At 37.4% G+C, this 20,405-nt stretch overlaps 2 protein-coding genes across 2 annotated transcripts in view; both read right to left on the bottom strand.

The window, feature by feature from the left end:
• LOC107495946 (uncharacterized) overlaps positions 1-20,405 on the bottom strand; it is a 55,643-nt gene that overhangs the window by 27,341 nt on the left and 7,897 nt on the right. The window lies entirely within an intron of this gene.
• On the bottom strand, positions 2,050-3,095 carry LOC127748549 (vacuolar-sorting protein BRO1-like). Its single transcript, XM_052263284.1, has 2 exons — positions 2,356-3,095; positions 2,050-2,258 (listed from the first exon to the last, which is right to left on the bottom strand). Exons 1-2 carry the CDS (start codon positions 3,052-3,054, stop codon positions 2,184-2,186), a joined length of 774 nt encoding a protein of 257 aa, XP_052119244.1. The 5' UTR covers positions 3,055-3,095; the 3' UTR covers positions 2,050-2,183.

Here is a 20,405-nt window from a genome sequence, read left to right on the forward strand (position 1 = left end):
AATAAGTGTTGATCCTGTGGCATGTACCGATGAAAGTGGTAAAGTGATAACTCAAAGTAGCATTAATGTGTTTGAGAATAAGCTTGTTTGTGAGGATACACTGTGCTCAAAGCAAGCCGTTGATGAAGGCGGCAGAGTTAAAAACATGTGAGTTCAGATTTTGGCATCTGCTTAAACTATTTACTAGTTTTTGGCCATCTGAAACCATAAATAAGAAGTGGTGTTTAGGTAGTTGAAAACAAATGGAATCAAAGAGACTCAGTTACTAGTTTATCATGCACGCAGAAGATAACTACAATGCCTGCACTCTATTTTAATAATAAATTAAATATTAATATAATAAAACATAAAGTTATGCAACTATTTTACACTATCCATAAGTAATTCAGTGACCAAGATTTCCCTCCTCTCAAGCAGCATAAACATAACTAGAGCCAACAACCATTAAAGGAATTCAGACTGATCTTCCATTTCCTAAAAATCCTAAACCTCAGAATCAACACCTTATGACCACAAGAGCCAAAGCTGGCATTACAAAACCAAAAACATTCTTATCCACTGCCTCTTCAACCTACTCAAGCAATGAAATCTATAGAGTGGAAACTAGCTATGATTAAAGAATTTAATGCGTTGCAAAGAAACAAGACATGGGACGTAGTTATTCCACCACCAAATGCTGTAGTTACAAGACAATGTTTGGTACAGCATGTGCATAGAACCTTTTTTTTAGTTTGTTCATAATAATAAATTGTATAAAATTTCAAACTGTTTATTATTAATGTTTGATAAGGAGACCCGATTAAAAATTTAAATTGATTTAATTGTTGTTTATCATAGTGCCTTAACGTAATTTAGTATCTTGCTCCTACTTTTTATGACGCTTTAAACCAGTGAAACACAAATTGCTTGAATACTAATTATAAGTATATTTGAATTTCTTTAATAGTGTGGTTATGGATGAATATGTTGGTAATTGGTAGTGAAACAGTCATTGACAAAAGTGAATCCATTAAGACTTTCTTGATGCAACTCTTTGAAGTATCACTATCTTATTCTCGATTTTGGTTTTGAGTGTGGCTAACTTTAGTGTTAAGTAGAGTTTTCTCATTTAAAATTTTTAAATTGAAGCTTACATTTCAAGAGTACCTTTTAATCTATATTATTTTAAAAAAAAAACAAAAGTATACTTTAAAATTTGAAATTTAATTATTAAAAAAATAATATTTAAGATGAAATTATAATGATGAAATATTATTTTAGGTAAAAAAACTATTTTGCAGATCCTGTTATTATTTCACTAGCATTGCTAATTGATAAAAAAGTCTCACATCTTGCTCAAACGATAGTAATTTTTTTATTTTTTAATCATTACTTAATAAAAAAAGATCTTTCCTTAAAAAAAATGCCAATTGTTCTACAAACCTATGTAAAAAGAGATAGAGTTGTTTAGAACTCTTGGTGCAAGCCCTTCATTCTATTTATTTTTTTTGTTTAATAAATGCAGATCATTTAATAATCTGTTTTTATATGAATCTCATTTGTATATAGTCTAAAAAATACAGTTTGATAAAAGCATCTCGAATACATAACTAACTAAAACTATTTAAAAGAAAGATATGTTATTTTAACTCTATAAAAATAATTTCAGTTCAAAAAATTGACTGAATATTATTAGAGTACACTTTAAATAGAATAATTTTTTTTCAATAAAATATAAATTCTTATATTCATATGAATTATGCAATTTAAAATATTCTAAAACAACAAGTAAAACAAACACAAAGTTAATACATGATTTATTGAGTAGATAAATTTCCTTTTAATGTTAGATATGTTTATACACAAAACTCATCAGTTAGTTTAGTGTATACGTTAGTATTTCTCCATATTCATTCTAGTGATCGAATTACATTCTAACAATTTATTCACCAGAGTTCTAGCATCAATCAAGAAAATTCTACCGTCCAATTTAAAAAAGTAAATAAGTTAATTCCTAAAGTTTTTCTCTACGGTAATAATCTACAAGCTCATGTCCTCCAATGCTAAATTTGGTGCCTCTAAGGTTGCGGCATTGGCCACAAGATGCCCATCCTTAATCTTGACAGGGCTAACCTCAGAAAGAAGGTCCAAGCATGATGGTGCTTCACATACCCCTTGAAGCAGGGAGTGAGCCTTACAATACCCTAAAAAAATTGTTCAGTGACATCACTCGGATCATAACCTAAAAGCTCAGATGTCAACGGATTATAAGCTGAAGCCTGCATCATCTCAATCAAACAATTTAACAAATCAAGATTGACATCAATCAATTGTACTAAGAAAAGATAAACTGAAAAGGTAGATGATTATACATACAACATGTCCAGGTAATGATGATTCATAAGATTGGAGATCACAAAACTTCAATTTCAAGCCGCCAAACTGATTTGTTATCATATGGATGTATTGTTCTGCCAAGTCAATGGTGCCAGATGCCTTGCGAGACTCAAACTTCCACAGTAGAGAGAACCAATGTGAAGCCTCAGTTAAGGCATCCATGGCAAGGCGATGGCCTTGGATGGTGCTTTGATCGCAGGAGAGAGAAACGTGGGTACAGAGGGCTGCCAGGTTGAAGAGAACAGAGGCCTTCTCCAAATGGATGTTATGCTGAGAAGAGTTCTGTTGGGGGTTGATGGCATTGTACCAAACAAAGATAGGTGGGTTGGGTGATGCATTCATAGGGAAGAAAGGCTCAATCATGCAAAGGCATTTGAAATAATGGACGAGGCAGTCACGGCGAAAGGGTAGAGAAAGGTCATCACGCAGCATCTGATTGCGCAATTTGTGTAGCATTTGGAGAAGGCCTTCTACTCTCTTTGCCACGCTCTCAGAGTATTTGAGGACAAAGTAACTGCGCAGGGACTCATAGAGATTCAAGGACTCACTCTTCTTCAAAGGAAGGAATGCAAGAATATCTGACAACGACGAAGAAGACGAAGACGAGAGGATTGCCGAGTTTGTTGGATAAGGAGGAGGCATGTCCCATGGGTAAGCCACCAGCTTTCCATCCTTCATAATCTTGAAAGGATTGTCCTCCGAGAGGATGAGCTCAACGTACATTTTCTTTTGTCGTAGCATGAGTTCCGTGGTTTTCCTGGAGCGCCTGTAAATCCCTCTAACTAATATCTCTGTGACACATTCTGCATCATGACCAAGAGCAAAAGATTCGACCGATGAGTATACTTGAGGTCGCTCGGATTTCGGTAGGATGGATGATTTCCTCTGACGAGCCTCCGCCTGAAAGAACGTCGCCTTCTGGTAAAGATGCGTTACCCAGGTTCGGTCAAAAGAGTTGACATGTTTGCGTGCAGCCGAATCAGTACCGATCAGTTCATATGCTCTACGATAAAGCTTATAAACCTACATCATCATCATCAATTCATCATCACTAGAATGAAAAATAAATGTAAAATCAATCAAGAGTGAAGACTCACCGATCTAAACGATAAGGCACATCGGTGTTGTTGGAGAGCGTCACTGGTGTCGTTGTTGTTAACTTCTTCCCGTAATTCGAGCTCGGAAGCCTGAGCGGAGAAGAGGAGGTGCAGAAACTCCGCGAAGACGAGAGTCAAATCGAGGGTGGCAACCACGTCCTTGGCAAAAACCTGCCAGAGTTGGAGGAAGAAATTGGCGGCAACTTTGAAGGCTTCCATTGCAAGGTGACGGCCAAGGGCGGTGGTACGGTCGCAAGAGGCAGCAATCTGGCTGTAGATGGCTCCGAGGTTGAAGACAACAGCGGCCTTCTCCAATTGGATGGCGCTAAGCTGTGAGGAGACCCCATTCTGATGGTCAGGGTTGAAGGCGTCGTACCAGACAAAGAGAATGGGGTCGGCGTCGGAATAGACAGAGGTGAAGAGTGGCTCAACCATGGAAAGGCATTTGAAGTAATGGAGGAGGCAGTCACGTTGCATGGGAAGAGAGAGGTCCCCTCTACTCTCCACCATGTCGCTGCGGCATTTGTTTAGGGTTTCGAGAACGCTTTCAACTTTTTGTACGTCGCTCTCCGAGTATTTGGAGGCTACCAACTTACGTAATGGCAGGTACAGCTCCACCGGATCAGTCTTCTTCAGTGGGATTGACAGCACCCGATCATCGTTGTTCATGGCGTCGTCGAATTATGATACGATTAGGAATCCCTGAAATGGAATTGGATTTGCAGATTCCGCACTCCTCCCCTCCCCCTTTTCAACCTATTCGGGGATTTTTAATTTTTTAAATTATAAAATTTAAAATTTGAATAAGATAAAAAAAAACCACCAATAAAGAATTTACAGATGTATGTCAATGCTTTTAAATTATATGCAGCAAAAGGAATGCATGAACTAAGCTTTTAAATTATTGACATCTGATTTAGAAACGCAAGCTAAGGCTTGGTTGTTCTCACATCAGTGTATCTAGTTTTAGAAACGTGCAATGATTTCAAGAGAACTTTGAATCATTCAAATGCATCTGATACATTAGAACTTAATGGAATAAGTGTTGATCCCGATGAAAGTGGTAAAGTAATACCTCAAAGTAGCATTAATGTGTGTCAGAACAAGTTTCTTTGTGAGGATACACTGTGCTCAAAGCAAGCCGTTTATGAAGGCGGCAGAACAAAAAACATGTGAGTTCAGCTTTTGGCATCTGATTAAACTATTTACTAGTTTTTGGCCATCTGAAACCATTTTTACTGCCACTTTTTTGGGTTGAAAACACATTTTTATTATTTAAAGTGGATCTCTTCTAGAAAATCCAAATATTTTTAGTCCATTAGTAAAGCTTAAGCACTAAAGAAGATTTTCCAACTTATTCTAAAAGCTGAGATTTTTTGGGTTTTACATTGCTTATCCAAATTTTCACTATAGTAGTCTTAAACCATTAAAGTTCCCTGCTGTTTTCCCGTTCGCCATTAAGAACCATTGTTCACAATAGCTTTTGACATGCGGAATTTGTAATTTCTACATTAGATCAATTACTTGTGTTTCCAAGCTAACTCTTAAGTAAGGACAAAGTGAAACACAAAAATGGAGGCAAACACCAGACAGCAATGAACACTAAGATCAGAAATGGAGGTAGACCTCCTTACAAATGAAAAACGAAAAAAAAAAAAAGTGATTAGTTGTTTTCCCATTAGCTGAGAAAAGACTATTTATGGCCTTCTTCTTCAATATGTTTTCTTAGAATATTATTAATTTGTAATATATATATATATATATATATGAGAAAAGACTGATTTTTTATGATTAATGATTGATGGGTAAGAAGAAACCGCAAAAGATTAAGCAGCTTTCATCAGTAGAAATAGCTGAAGCAGCATCATCATCAAAAGAAGCAATAATAGAGCAACAAGAAGAACAGCTACCTAGGAAAAGAGGAAGACCAAAGAAGATTATTGTGAAAATGGAAGGTGGTGGTGGTGGTGGTGATGTGGAAGAGAGAAAAGCACAAGCAAGCATGGATATTATTATTAGCTCATCATCAATGGAACAAGAACAAGGTAAATAGAACAAAGAAGAAGAAGCACAAGTTCCTAAAGGAGGGGTGGTGGTTCCTTCTAGAAGCTGAGCTGAGCTAGGAGGAAAAGCAAACCAAGAAAGAGCAGTTAGCAGTTAGTTTATGTATTATACATGATTATTATCTATAATTTATGATACTTAGTTCTTTTCTTTAATTCAAAAAAAAAAAGATTGGTTCAATGGATAGTTATGTTTAGTTTTTTTAGGGATGATATCAAAAAGTGATATTATTATTGGAAATTAAACAAGAAGTTTCGGTTATCAAGACCAAACTCCTCTTCAAATATATATATATTGAAGATTAATCTTTATCTATCTTGGAGGGTTCATAAGTATTCTAATCCTTGTTTGAATCATATATTATGTTATAGCCTATGAGTTCATAAATCTTATTAGCTGTAACTTTAATTGAAAACATGAACTTGAATGCTATATTTGAAGTTAACATCAAATTTATTGGGGTGGTGATGTTCCTCAAATGCTTTAATTTGAACTATCAATTACTTTGTGCATATATAATGATATATTGTGGTATATATTTTCTTAAATCTTTCAAACATGTCTTTTTCTTTATATTTATATCTGATTACTACTGTTCCTACCCTGGCCCAAGGATAAAAGCCCAGGTCCAAATAAAAGGCCTAATCCGAAGAATTAAGCCTAGCTAAGCACCGATCTTCATATAAGAAGTCGGTGTTGACCACGACTTACTCTAAAGAAGTCGGACATGAGATTAGCTGGCAGATAAACACTCATTCAAATGAGTAACCGCCCCTAAAATCTCTCTACCCGCTTCATCAAGCCATATCTTAACCTCCCTAAGATAAAGGGACGGTTAACACCCAAAAGATACGGCACTACTCCAACGGTGGTTATTGGCTCACCACTATAAATACACTGACACCCCTCAGGTATCTCTAAGCCCAATACTCTTTAGTCCTGCTAACACCCTTGCTAACTTAGGCATCGGAGTGTCTTTGCAGGTACCACCCCCATCCATTCGCGCATACAAGTCGGAAGGAGACTCCAGCATACGAACCAGCTCGGAGACTACCATCCGCGGACGATTGGGCCAACTAGCGCCATCTATTCTATTAATCTCCGGTTATCCACCGTAACATTGGCGCCGTTGCCGGGGACCCGGGAGATCATCCATCGATGGCGGACAGATCCCACGAAGAAGGCCATGTGGAGACAGATTCTGAACAAGAGAATCTGGACACAGGCAATAACGATGTGGACTGATACGTAAAAATGAGATTTCACGTACAACCGGCAAGTATATCGGGTCGCATCAAGTAATAAAACTCACTAAGAGTGAGGTCGATCCCACGGAGATTGGTAGATTAAGCAACTTTAGTTAATGGTAAATTTAGTCAAGCAAACATGGTTTTGATTTCATGAGGTTTGTGATTTTTGAACATAATTGCAAGAATTTAAATGGCAAAGAATTTAAAGAACTAGAGGAGAGAAATAAAATGAAAGTAAATAACGGAAACTTAAAATGCAAGAAACTTAAATGACATCAAAGATAACTTGCAGGGAATTAAAGGTTGCAGAAATTTAAAGAACATAAGAGTAAATAGCAAGAACTAAAGGAACAGAATGTGGATAACAAGAATAATAAATTGACAGAATGTAGAAGGGAATTGGGTTATGGGTAGTCAAACAACTAGAAGCAAAAGAAATAAGAATTAATGATGGAGAGGATCATTAGGGATCAGAGATGCAAGTTTTCATGAATTGATGTTAGTCAAGTCCTTCTCAATCATGGGTATAGATCCATGGCAAATGGGTGATTGAATCCCAATCTCTTGGTGATTCAATCTCTCTCAACATAGCCAATTGCCACTCTCGTGATCTAATTGTTATCATTCCTCAAATTCACCACACAATTCTCATAGATTAACCCCTCTCTCGATGGTGGTTGAATCTTTGAAGAACAAGAGTTTCCTCTTTAGATTAACCACTTGAATTGAGTAGGAAAAGAGGAGTTCATCAATGCATTCAAACAAGCAGAGCTCTTCCCCCTAATGAAAAGGGAATTAAGTGATCATTGCTCTCAACTGAAAACTAAATTGCATGAAATTAAAGTGCATGAAAATAAAGAGTGAGACTTCAAAACAGAAATTGAGAATTCAAGAATTCATAAATGAAAACTACAAATTAAACTACACTACTACTAAGGAAGAAGAGAAGGGGAAGTGAAGAAGAGTGTATGAAGGGGAGGGGTCCGAAGACCCACTCTCAATGGAGTGTGCCAATTCACAGAATTTCAAATTGGTCTCCTCCGTATCCCTTCAATCCAACCTCTAATTCTATGAAACTATGGCCTTTATATAGGCTTTCCTAAATTACAAATTGAAATGAAATTAAAAACAAATTACAAACAAAATGAAAATTAACTATTCTAGATGATTCTTGTGGCCTTGATTGATTGAGATTTATGGGTTTTGCTTGCTTGAGGTTAGCTAGCTCATGAAAGAATTCTTGTCAAATAGAGGAAACAAGACCCATTTTCATTGTTCTGGCCCAATGGCTTGGCGTTTTTGCCAATAACGCTAGCCTTAATGCACGTTGGCAACGTGCAAAGTATTTTCCTGGAAGTGGGCATTGGTGTTTGGGCGTTGTTAGCCCAAGTTGTTGCTAACAACTTGCTTTTCTTCTTCTTGACTCTACTTTCATGTTTAATGTTGCCCAGAATTTGAGTGTCAATCCTATGCTTCAATATGGACTATCATACATCATTGGAAAGCTCAGAGTGTCTTCTTTCTAATGCACTTGGAATCATCTCAATCGGATTTTTCTAGCTCAAGTTATGCTTCCTCAAAGAAGGTAAGGTCAGGCTGCCAAGTTTGTTGGAGTTGTTGCTGAACACGCCCCTCTCTTCCAAGTTGGCAACGTGCAAACCTCCCAAGGCTGAGACATGGGGCTGGTGTTGTCCTCAAACACGCCCCCTTGTTGGCACGTTGGCAACGTGCTCGTGCTCCCTCCAAGGCTAGTTTCTAGCTTCCTCAAATTTCAACCTCATTTTCTTGTTTTTGGGACCTAAAGATGACTCTGATTCAAGCTTCCATTTCATGCTTCACTATAGACTATTATATATGGTTGGAAAGCTCTGAATGTCAGCTTTCCAACGCAACTGGAATCACTCAATTTGGATCTCTGTAGCTCAAGTTATGCTCCATTGAAGAGGACATGGTCAGGCTGCTAAAATCGCAGGCGTTTTTGGCAAAAACGCCTTTGTATTTCCAAGTTGCCAACGCCTTCAGATTCTGAACCTCTAAATGAAGCCAGCTTTTGAAGCTTCAAATGAATGCCAATCCCATACTATGATATATGGTTGGAAAGCTATGGATGTCTACTTTCAAATGCCGTTGGAATCACCTCATTTGGAGCTTTGTAGCTCAAGATATACTCCATTGAAGGAGGTAAGGTCAGGCTGTCCAGCTCACCAGCGTTTTTGACAAACACTCCTTTGTATTTCAGCGTTGGCAACGTTGGCTTCCTTTCCTGGACAGCCTCCTTGCTTGGCGTTGTCACAAAACACTCCAACTCTTCCTGGAGTTAGCAACGTGCTCGAGCTATCCTCAAGGCTCCATGCTTGTTGCTTGGCGTTGTCATTGAACACGCCTATGTTTCCTGGCGTTGGCAACGTTGGCTTGAGTTGTTGTCAAACACGCCAATGAAGAGTGGCGTTGGCAACGTGCTCGATGGATGGAGATCCAAGGCTTGCTGCCTACCAAGCTTTCCTCTCCTCTCTTGCCAAGTCTTGCCTCTTGACGTTATTGCCAAACACTCAAGTAGAAGTGCAAGTTGGCAACGTGCAAACTCCTCTAGAATCACTCTCCAGGGCTGCTGGCGTTATCATCAAACACGCCAATGGTAGCCCAAGTTGGCAACGTGCACTCTGCCTCTTATCATCCAGGGCTTCCTCACTTCATTGCTTCACACATTGGCATTGGCAACACCCTTCTAGAGTTGGCAACGCCCTTGGTGACTTCCTTCTTGCTCCAGGGCTCTTTGCTTCACCTATCATCAACCAAACACATGCATCAAAGCCTTGCTAAATCACAAGATTTTGCATCATTCATAACATCAAACAATTCTTGCATAAATCTCATGAAAATGCACATAATTAACTATGTTTGATTGAATCAAGGCATGCATACAATTCTCATCCAAATACTTGCTTATTGCCTAAGAAAATGCATGAAACCAACCTAAAGCATACAAAAAATGGCTAGTAAAACTAGCCAGGATGCCCTGGCATCACAATACCAAACTTAAACCTTGCTTGTCCTCAAGCAAGAAAAGAATCATGCAATAGAGATTGACAATCCAAGGTTAGAAGAATAGTAAGTTAATGTTCATGGCAAGCTAGTTTTCTGTGCATGCTACAATCACAAAAGAAATGTAAATGATTGATGCTTCTATCTAGCTCAATTTATGAAATCTTTTTCTTATATTTATTCCTTGAAACAAGCTTTTGATTTTTCTTATTAGCTTCTCCTTTTGGGTGCTTTGCCCCATGAGTTAATAACAAAACTACGATTCTAAATGCTTTGTTTTCAAGTATTACCACTTGATACATAAGCACCACAAGCATTTAATTAGAGGACTTCATTAAGCTCGTTTTATTTTTTTTCTTGACTCTCTAATCATTGATGCTCAGTTCTTTTCTTTTCTTGACTCTCTAATCATTGATGCTCAGAGCCTTGAGCTTTGAGGGAGTGCTTTTGCACTTGAGCCTAGCCTTGACTTCTAAGTGTTTTGTTTTCAAGCATTTTACTTGATACATAAACACCACAAGTACATAACAATGAAATTGTCATTGGTACTCAGAGCCTTCAGCTTTCTCATTCTTTCCCTTTTTCTCTTCTTGCCTTAATTGCATTTGCTTCTTCAAGGTTTTCAAAAGATTTCACAAAATGTCCTAGATGAAAACTTCAATTAAATAAAATCTAATGTACTTGAGCAACAATCAATCATACTAGCTTTCCAATACTTGTATGCACATACTAATTTCTTCTTTAATTCCTTGTTTGTTTATGATCATGATACTTTACTGCTTTAAGCTTTACAAAACTCAAGTTGGTAGTCATAATGTCACAGCAGCATGTTGCAATTTAGAAATCAAACTATGCCTATTCATACCACACATGTATATAAAGAAGGTAATAAGACAATCATGCAATTTAAAGTGCTGGAAACAAATGAGAGGAAAAAGAACTTTACAACCTTGTAATTTATCTTCTCTATTGTTGTCCTTTTCCTCCTTTTCTTTCCCTTCCCACACCAAACTTAGAATGATTGCTTGTCCTCAAGCAACAATTAGAACCGTGGCTATGGGGCTAAGATAGATCATGAATGTCTTACACAATGAAACATTAGTAGCACATGTGTTTCAAGTAAGCAAAATTAAAGATAACAATTAAGGCACAAGAGACAGAGACATTTTGATTGCAAACTTAAGAAGGTGAGCACAATACATTGCATAAAAGATAAGTGGCACACCAAACTTAGTGTGACACTTTCACTTGGAATTAATGCAAGTATCCAGTAAAGATTAGAAATAAATTTTGTTGCATAGCAACACCAAACTTAGAATGCAATCATATGTCAATTTATTTGAATTAAAACTAAGCAAATGAAACTGTTGTATGTTAAATACAATCATCAAGCTAAGAATCTATCATGAATAAGGATCTCTTGGTAATGTATTAACAAAAACAGTTAATAAGCAAACTAAATGAAAGCATTTAAAGATAAAAAAATAACTAAAGCAAGTAGAATGCAAAAGTGTCAAATCAAAAGAGAAAACTAAAACTGCAGAGGCATTATGATTATGCAGACAAGTAGTGTTGCTTGAATAAAGCTTGCTGGTTCAGGGGATGGATGTGTTGCAGTTGACCTTCTCTTGCATTTTGTCCTTGGTATCTTGGTCACAATCCTCTTCTTGGTGCTTTTGTTAATTGCCTTCACTTCCTTGAATCCAAGTCTTGGTGGTTGTGTGATTGTTGGAGTCTTCTTTTCATCAAAAGCCTCTTGAATTGGTGGTTCTATGAGCCCTTCCTTTTTGCACTTCTCTGTTTCAGTTGAGTGTGATTTCTCTTGAGTGTCTTTCTCACGTTCTTGCTCTTCCACTTCCTCTTTTACACTCAACATTTGCTTTAATATCTCTTCCATGGAGGAGGTTTGTTGATCTTCCCAAGATTTCTTCATCTCCTCTTCATATTTTTCGATCACAGATTCAAGGATGGATTCAATTGTTGAGCCTTTTTGTTTCAGGGAAGTTTGAGAGAGTTGTGAGTTTTCATGTTCCATTGTTACTTCAACTAACCTCTGTGGACTAGGAATTCTGTGCTCATATACCTCCACCACCTCATCCTTCATTGCAATTTCACTTGACACAGGGACCTTTTGTTCTTCTTTTTCCATTTCTTCACCCACAAATTGGTCTTCATCCTCACTGCTTGGCAACCCGAAGTGTTTTCTTATTTGCTCTAAGTGCCCATCTATTTTCTCAAAAAGGCTCTCTCGTTCCTCCCAACATTGTTCTTGTCTTTCCATGAGTTCTCTAGACTTTTGAAGGAGGTCCTCAGCTACTAGCTTAATAGATGAAGGTTGAGAGAAGTTTTGTTGATATGGATGTGTTGTGGTGAGGTTGTTTTGAGTGGTATGGAATGAATCTTGTGAATTGTGGAATAAGTTTTGTGGTTGGTGGAATGAATTTTGTGGATGATGAATTGAATTGTATGAATTTTGGAAGGAATTTTGTGTTGAGGCAAACTCAAGTGGTGAAGAATTTTGATATGAAAAATTTGGAGGTGAGGTTGGATAATTAAGAGGTGATGGCTCTTGATAAGTGGAATATGGGCTCTCAAATGCTTTCTGATTTTGCTCCTCCCAGGCACAACTTGAAGAATTGTTGAAATCATCATAGTATGGACAATCTTGTGGTCCTTGGGAGGGATCTTGCATGAATTTGTTGAAAGCATAATCAAGAGATGATGTCTCTTGATGAATAGCATTTGGAGAATTAAAATTCCCTTCCCAGCCATAGTTTGTGTCAATGTCATAACAGCATGGTTCACTTTGTAGCTCTGGGAGGGAATTCATTTCTCTTAATTGTTCACACTTTTGTTGATATGCACAGAGACCATGAGGATAATGATATAAGTCATTTTGTGGTCCTGGATCATATCTCATGTGTGGGTGATATCCCAGAAAGTTTGTTTGATCACAAGATGAGTTGAACTCCATTTGAATTTTGTAAAACACCACACCAAATAAAATTGAAATTCATGTCAGAGAGAAGAATTTCTTAGTGAGGCAATAACTCAAAAGAAGGTCCCTTCTCACAGTCCATATCTAAAAGACACCCCATTTCTCTAAGTGATGTACAAGAAAGAGCTGAAAAGTACATCAATATGGAGGAAAATGCCAAATTAAGAGACCTGAGCTGGCGACCTGGGGCCCCTCCCTCAACAAAAGAGAGGGAAAGGGAAACCAAGAAAAAGGAAGAACTCGGTCTCGAAAGGCCAAGGAAATATCACTCTTATACTCCCCTGAAAGTTTCTATAGTGGATGTATACAGAGAGATTTGTAACACTGAAAGACTGCCACCCCCTAGACCCATTAAAAATAAAAAAGGCCCTAGACCCATTAAAAATAAAAAAGGGGGGAGCCGCAGCGATTACTGCGAGTACTATAAAATATATGGTCACTCCACAAACGACTGTTACGACCTTAAAAATGTGATAGAAAATCTGGCTAGAGAAGGTCGGCTTGATAGATATCTCATAGAAAGGTCGGACAGTCATGGAAAAAGAAAGCGAGATGATATGGATAGAAGAGACCCACCACCGCAGACTCCAGAGAGACATATCTATATGATCTCAGGAGGGTTTGTGGGAGGGGGACTCACCAAATCCTCTCGCAAAAGACATCTCAAAAGAGTCTACCAGGTCGGGGAGGAGACACCCGACCTTCCCACCATTTCATTCACAAAAGAAGATGGGCAAGGAATAATCCTTGGACACGATGATTCAGTGGTAATAACTATGATCCTAGCAAATGCCCATCTCCACAGAACCCTAGTAGACCAAGGAAGCTCGGCGGACATTCTTTTCAAGCCTGCTTTCGACAAGCTAGGGTTAGATGAGAGAGAGCTAAGAGCCTATCCCGACACCCTATATGGATTAGGGGACACGCCAATAAAACCACTAGGATTTTTGCCCCTTCACACCACTTTTGGAAAAGGGGAAAAATCAAAGACTCTGAGCATAGACTTCATAGTCATTGATGTGGGGTCAGCTTATAATGCTTTAATCGGCAGAACTACCCTTAATCGGCTCGGAGCGGTGGTATCCACTTCCCACCTCTGCATGAAATTCCCGACCTCAGCGGGAATAACAACGGTGAGGGGAGATCAAAAATTGGCGAGGAAATGCTACAATGAAAGCCTAAATCTGAGAGGAAAGAACAGAGAAGTTCACACAATAGAGCTCGGCGGTACAAGAGCCAGAGAAGAGCTGCGACCACAACCGGGAGGAAAAACCGAGGAGATACAGGTCGGTAAAGAGGAAGGGAAAAATACTTATATAGGAGCCAACCTAGGGGAAACTCTAAAACAAGAGTTGGCTAAACTCCTAAGAGATAATTCCGACCTCTTCGCCTGGAAGGCCTCTGACATGCCTGGGATTGACCCCGAGCTCATGTCCCACAAGCTCTCGGTTCATCCAGGGTCCCGACCTGTACAACAAAGAAGACACAAGCTCGGCCCAGAACGAGCCCTAATAGTAGAAGAGCAAGTACAGGCGCTCCTGGAAGCCGGCTTTATTAGAGAGGTCAAGTACCCAACATGGCTAGCCAATGTAGTGCTAGTCAAAAAACAGAATGGCAAATGGAGAATGTGTGTCGACTATACCGACCTAAATAAGGCATGTCCTAAGGACCCTTATCCCCTACCAAGTATTGATACCCTAGTGGATTCCAGCTCGGGGTACCAATACTTATCATTCATGGACGCCTACTCGTGATATAATCAAATCCCGATGTATGAGCCAGACCAGGAGAAAACATCATTCATCACACCCAGAGCTAACTTTTGCTACGTGGTCATGCCATTCGGATTGAAGAATGCAGGAGCCACATATCAAAGGTTGATGAATAAAGTGTTTTCCCTTCACCTGGGGAGCCTAATGGAAGTATACGTCGACGACATGCTAGTGAAAATCAAGAAGGAAGTCGACCTCTTGTCTGACCTCTCACAAGTCTTCGACACCATAAGGCTGCATGGGATGAGACTAAATCCTGCAAAGTGCGCCTTCGCGGTGGAGGCAGGAAAATTTCTAGGATTTATGCTAACACAAAGAGGGATTGAGGCCAATCCCGATAAATGTAGAGCCATCCTAGAAATGAAAAGCCCGACTTGTTTGAGAGAAGTCCAGCAGCTCAATGGCCGACTTGCAGCCCTCTCCAGATTTTTGGCAGGATCGGCACTAAAATCCCTTCCACTATTTTCCTTATTAAGAAAGGGATGCCAATTCGAATGGACTCCGGAATGCGAGGAGGCGTTCCAAGAGTTCAAAAAGTTTTTAAGCCAACCTCCTACCCTAACCCGACCAGTACCGGGGAAAGACCTCGTTCTGTACTTATCCGTGGCAAACAGGGCTGTCTCGTCAGCCCTAATAAAAGAAGACGAGGTCAGACAACATCCAGTCTACTTTATCAGTAAAGTCCTACAAGGCCCTGAACTAAGGTACCACAAACTAGAAAAGTTTGCCTACTCCTTAGTAATAGCCTCACGAAGGCTACGACCTTACTTTCAAGCTCACAGAATAAGAGTTCGTACGAACCAACCCATGAAGCAAATCCTCCAAAAGACGGATGTTGCAGGGAGAATGGTTCAATGGGCAATAGAGCTCTCCGAGTTCGATTTGAGATATGAAACTCGGACAGCAATTAAAGCCCAGTGCCTCGCCTACTTCGTGGCAGAATACGCAGGGGATCAAGAGGAAAAGCCAACTACATGGGAACTCTATGTAGACGGATCCTCCAACAAAACGGGAAGCGGCGCAGGCATAATATTGGTAGAGGAAAGAGGAACCCAGATAGAGGTTTCCTTAAAATTTGAATTCCCGGCTTCAAATAATCAGGCAGAATATGAAGCCTTGATCGCCGGACTAAAGTTGGCAGAAGAAGTCGGTGCTACAAAGGTGATGATATACAGCGACTCACAGGTGGTGACCTCCCAGATAAGTGGAGAATATCAGGCAAAGGACCCAAACATGAAGAAGTACTTGGACAAAACTCTGGAACACCTTGGGCGCTTTGCAGAAACCGAGGTCAAACACATAACTCGAGATCTAAACAGCAGAGCGGATGCCCTATCCAAATTAGCAAGTACCAAACCAGGAGGAAACAACAGAAGCCTGATTCAAGAAACCCTCCAGGAGCCCTCAGTAGCAAAAATAGAAGACAAACATAACAGAAGATAAGCAAGAAGTACTTGAGGTAGTCGGTCTAGACCTCGGATGGATGAACCCCCTAGTCGAATACATGAAATTCGACATCCTCCCTAAAGAGGAAAAAGAAGCTAAAAAGATCCGAAGGAAAGCACAACACTACACCTTGGTAAGAAATATCCTCTACAGAAGGGGGATATCGACACCGTTGTTAAAATGCGTACCGACCTCAAGAACCGCCGAGGTACTGGAGGAAGTACATAGTGGTATCTGCGGAAACTATCTCGGAGCAAGGTCACTAGCCAGGAAGGAACCATCTTGGAGTAAGGTCGTTAGCTAGAAAGGTAATCCGAGCTGGATTCTACTGGCCGACCTTACAGAAAGATGCCACAGAATTTGTGAAAAAGTGTCAACCATGTCAGATGCATGCAAATTTCCACGTACACTACAAGAAAATGGAACATCTGTAACAAAAAATTTGTATCAAATTTAAAATTGTTACAAAAAAATAGTATTTTGTAATAATAATATGTGATTGTTACAAAAGAATAATGTTTTGTAACAACATTACAAGTTGTTGCAAAATATAATACTATTTTGTAAAAACCTGTTTTATTTTGTTACAAATTATGTTAGTTTTTGTAACGAGACGGTGTTTTGTTACAAAATATTGTAATATTTTGTAACAAAAAAAAAACAAATTGCAAAAATTCAAAATATTTTGTAACAAATTTTGTTTTTTTTTCAAAAACTCTAATTGTTTTGTAACAAAACAATTTTTTGTTTCAAAAACTCCAATTATTTTGTAACAAAAAATTAATTTGTCAGAAAATTTAATATTATTTGTAACAAATTAATTATTTGTCACAAAATATAAATATATTTTATAACAATTTTTTTCTCAAAATGTTAAACACTTTAAGAGTAAAAAAAATTGTGTATATATTTTTTTCAAAATAATTTTATTTTGTGACATCCTGCATTTTTGAAAATCTAAATATAAATAAATTGTGATTTTATTTTATTAAGTTTAAACTTTATAATTTTAGAAATTATGTTATTAGAAATAATTAAATAGATTCGGAGATGATTTCATTATAAATCAATTAAGATTCTTAAGTAATTTTATTATAATTGAATATTTTGAGTAATTTTAGTAATTGAAAAATAAGAAAGAATTATATAGCTTAATTTAAGTAACTTTTATCATGAAAAAGTTATAACTTATTATTAATTTAAACTTCTTATTTTATAAACTAATCTATTAAGAGTAATTAAATTAGTTTTATTAATATTTGAAGTGAAATTAATTAATATTCTTGTGCAAACTTTATAATTGGTTATTTGAAATTAAAATTCAATAATAGAAGTATTATAGAATTTGTAAGACTTAGAAATTTTAGAAGATTTTATTAAGAGCTAATTTAGATTTATTTATCATTAAGTATTTAATCTCTGAAATTATTTTATTAAAGATAATTAAAACAAATTTTGATTAATTGAATTTAAAGTAATTTAAGATTTTATCTGATTTTATAATTATCGAATTATTTTCTATATTTAAATTATAAAGTTTAGCAAATGAAAAATAATAAAAAATTTTATATAATTTGATTTAAATAATTGAGATTTCAGAATTTAATACAAATAATTTTATAAATAAAGAAATTAATTATATTACCTTATAATTTCAATTAGATTATTTGATTTCAAATCAATTAATATTTTAATATAATAAATAATATTTTAGAGTAATTTTAGAGATTCAATTAGATTCTAAATTAACCCAAAATCCCTAATTTCATACACACACAAAACCCTATTTTACCCTAAATTAAATCCTAACCTCACAGCCACCCACCATCCACCGTCCCCAAGGCCTATACACCCACATACAGAAGAAATGAAGAAAGAGAAGAGAGAAGTGGGAAGAACCGAGTGGGGAGGAGGAAAGGGAGAGCACAGAGAGCAGAGGGAGGATAGAGAGAAAGGACGTGCTACTGCCGTCGTCTAGTCGCCGCTCCATGGCCGCTGTTCATACGCCGCCGTCATTGACAAGGGGAGAGACAGAGCTCGCGATGCAGGAGGAGAAGAGAAGCCATCGTCCCGCGTTGATTCCGGTTTCGCCGCATCATCTCGCCGTCGAGGTCGCAACCACCATCGCCGCCGAAGCCGTGCGTTCGTCCCTGGTCGCGCCGCCACTGTCGTCCAAGGAGCCGCCACCTCTGTTCATCGACATCGTTCAGGGAAGAAGGAAGAGCCGTGCGAGTGTCAGTGGAGGAGAAAGCCTCTGCTACGTCACCACCACGCCTGGGTGCTGCTGTCGAAGCCACTCCTGCCACCGCTGCTACTAGGGTTTGTCGTCGTCAAGCCCCGCGTTGTGAGTGTTTGAAGCAGAAATTGATATTGGTTTTTCTGATTTTGATGGAATTGTTGAAAAGTTCTGACTCTATACTGAATTAATTGAGTTGTGTGGCTGAAATTATGATTGGAATGATTGAGATTTTTGAGTGGAAATTTGGTTGAATTCGTTGATTTTTTGAAATTGAATTATAAATTGTTTGATTAGAGATTATTGTGATTTATTTATTTTGATGGATCAAATTGAATATGCTGTTGAACATTACATAAGTGTGGAAATATAGATGTGATTGTGTCAAACGCAGCTGCAAATCCTTCTCAATAGTGCCTATTTTTGGGGTAAATAATTTGATTATGGTGTTAAGATCTGAACTTTTGATTGTAAAGTTAATTGTTTAAGGCTTCAGTCCTTGAATTCATTTAATGTTATCATAGTTTCAATTGGTGTAATATGTTGTTGGAAATGACATAAATACCTTTCGAATAGTTACTTGTGCTTATAGTGATTGCATTGTGTGTGCATTTGTTGTTGAATAATTTCTCACATTAAGTTGTTATTGTTGCTCTATACTTGCTGTTGGTTGCTGCTGATTTTTCCCCCTCATTGTTTGCTTGTTAAATGATTCTTAAATTCAATGAGAAGGGAAATGCTGCTGAGTTATTGTTGTTTGTGTTGGAATAGATGATGGTTGCTGAACTGAGATTGGTTTTATTGATAAATCTGTTGCTGAAATCGTTTTAGTTTGGCTTGATTGATTTTCTGTTGAATTAATGGATAAATTGCTGTGCCCCTACTACTTGCAAGTGTAATGGTTATTGACTTCAATGAATAGAATGCTACCTGAATCCATTACCTTTGTTCATTTTACTGTTTTGGGTGCTGTATGATGGGTCATTGATTGCTGTTCTGTTGAGTGCTGCTCTGCTTCTTGCTGGTTGGATTGATTTTAATTGTATCCTCATGTTTTCTTGCTGGAATTTGCTTATTTACTTGCTTCTTATGAATTCATTATGATTTTTTGTGTTTTTAACTATTAAAGAATTCATATGAAATTTGAATTGATTGATTGAAATTGTGAAATAGGCAAATTTACTGCTGAAATGCTGCCGGAATTTATCTTAATCTATTTTCAATATTCATCTTTGATTCAATTAATTGATTGAGTTGGTATTTAATTGCTTTTGGTTTTCAACTATTGCTAAGCTCAATTGATTGATTATCCGGCTAAGTGCTTCACTGTTTTGGTTGTTAGAAGCTGGAAACTTCGGGTTTTGTTATTCACTATTTGGTTGTTGTCCTATTTGGTTGATCAATTAAACTGCATTGTGTTGTTTGTGCAAATAAGTTCTATTTGACGAATTTCTGTGTCAAAATAGACCCTTGTTTGCTACATGATTTCTGATTGCCTCAAGATATTTCTTTGCAAATTGTGGTCAAGCCTTTAACATTCTTTGCCCTTTTTTTTCATACTAAATCACTCATATGCATTGAATAGTTCAAGTAAATTTTCAAATTGAACACGAACTTGAAATTCTTTTAAAAAAAGAGCCTCTTTTACATGCTCTCACAAGGTTAAAGATTTATTTCTATCAATGTGGCTAATTTGATTTATTTTATTCATGCCTAACTTACCTTAAGTCACATAGGACATGAATTTTTCAAGTCTTGTCTCAACCTTGTGACTTTTATGCTTCATTGGAATTTGGTGTTTGAATGTTCTTTGACTTATATGTTTCTTTATGTTTCTAACTTAGTCAATACCAAATTGTTTTAATTTATGCCACTTACTTGTGATTGATATTTACTTGATTATGTGCTCTACACATACATGTGTATCACTTATTTTGGCATTTTGAATTGTTGAGAAGTGAATACAAACTTGCTTGTTTTGAAAATTTAGAAACTTTTTGAACTTAAGGAACTTTTGACTATGCACCTAACTTTTTGTTTCGGTTTTTCTTATTTACAGGAGTGCTGAAATGGTGACCACATGCTATCTTGAGTGCTCAAAAATATTTTGATTCATAGAGACAC

This window comes from Arachis duranensis, chromosome 6 (assembly GCF_000817695.3).
Source record: "Arachis duranensis cultivar V14167 chromosome 6, aradu.V14167.gnm2.J7QH, whole genome shotgun sequence".
Classification (NCBI taxonomy): domain Eukaryota; kingdom Viridiplantae; phylum Streptophyta; class Magnoliopsida; order Fabales; family Fabaceae; genus Arachis; species Arachis duranensis.

Bases quoted from the DNA above. Each gene is read 5' to 3' on its own strand.
- LOC127748549 (XM_052263284.1), bottom strand. From the start codon at position 3,054: ATGAAGGATGGAAAGCTGGTGGCTTACCCATGGGACATGCCTCCTCCT. The intron at 2,259-2,355 runs GTATGTATAATC...GAGATGATGCAG, and splicing joins CATCATTACCTGGACATGTT to GCTTCAGCTTATAATCCGTT.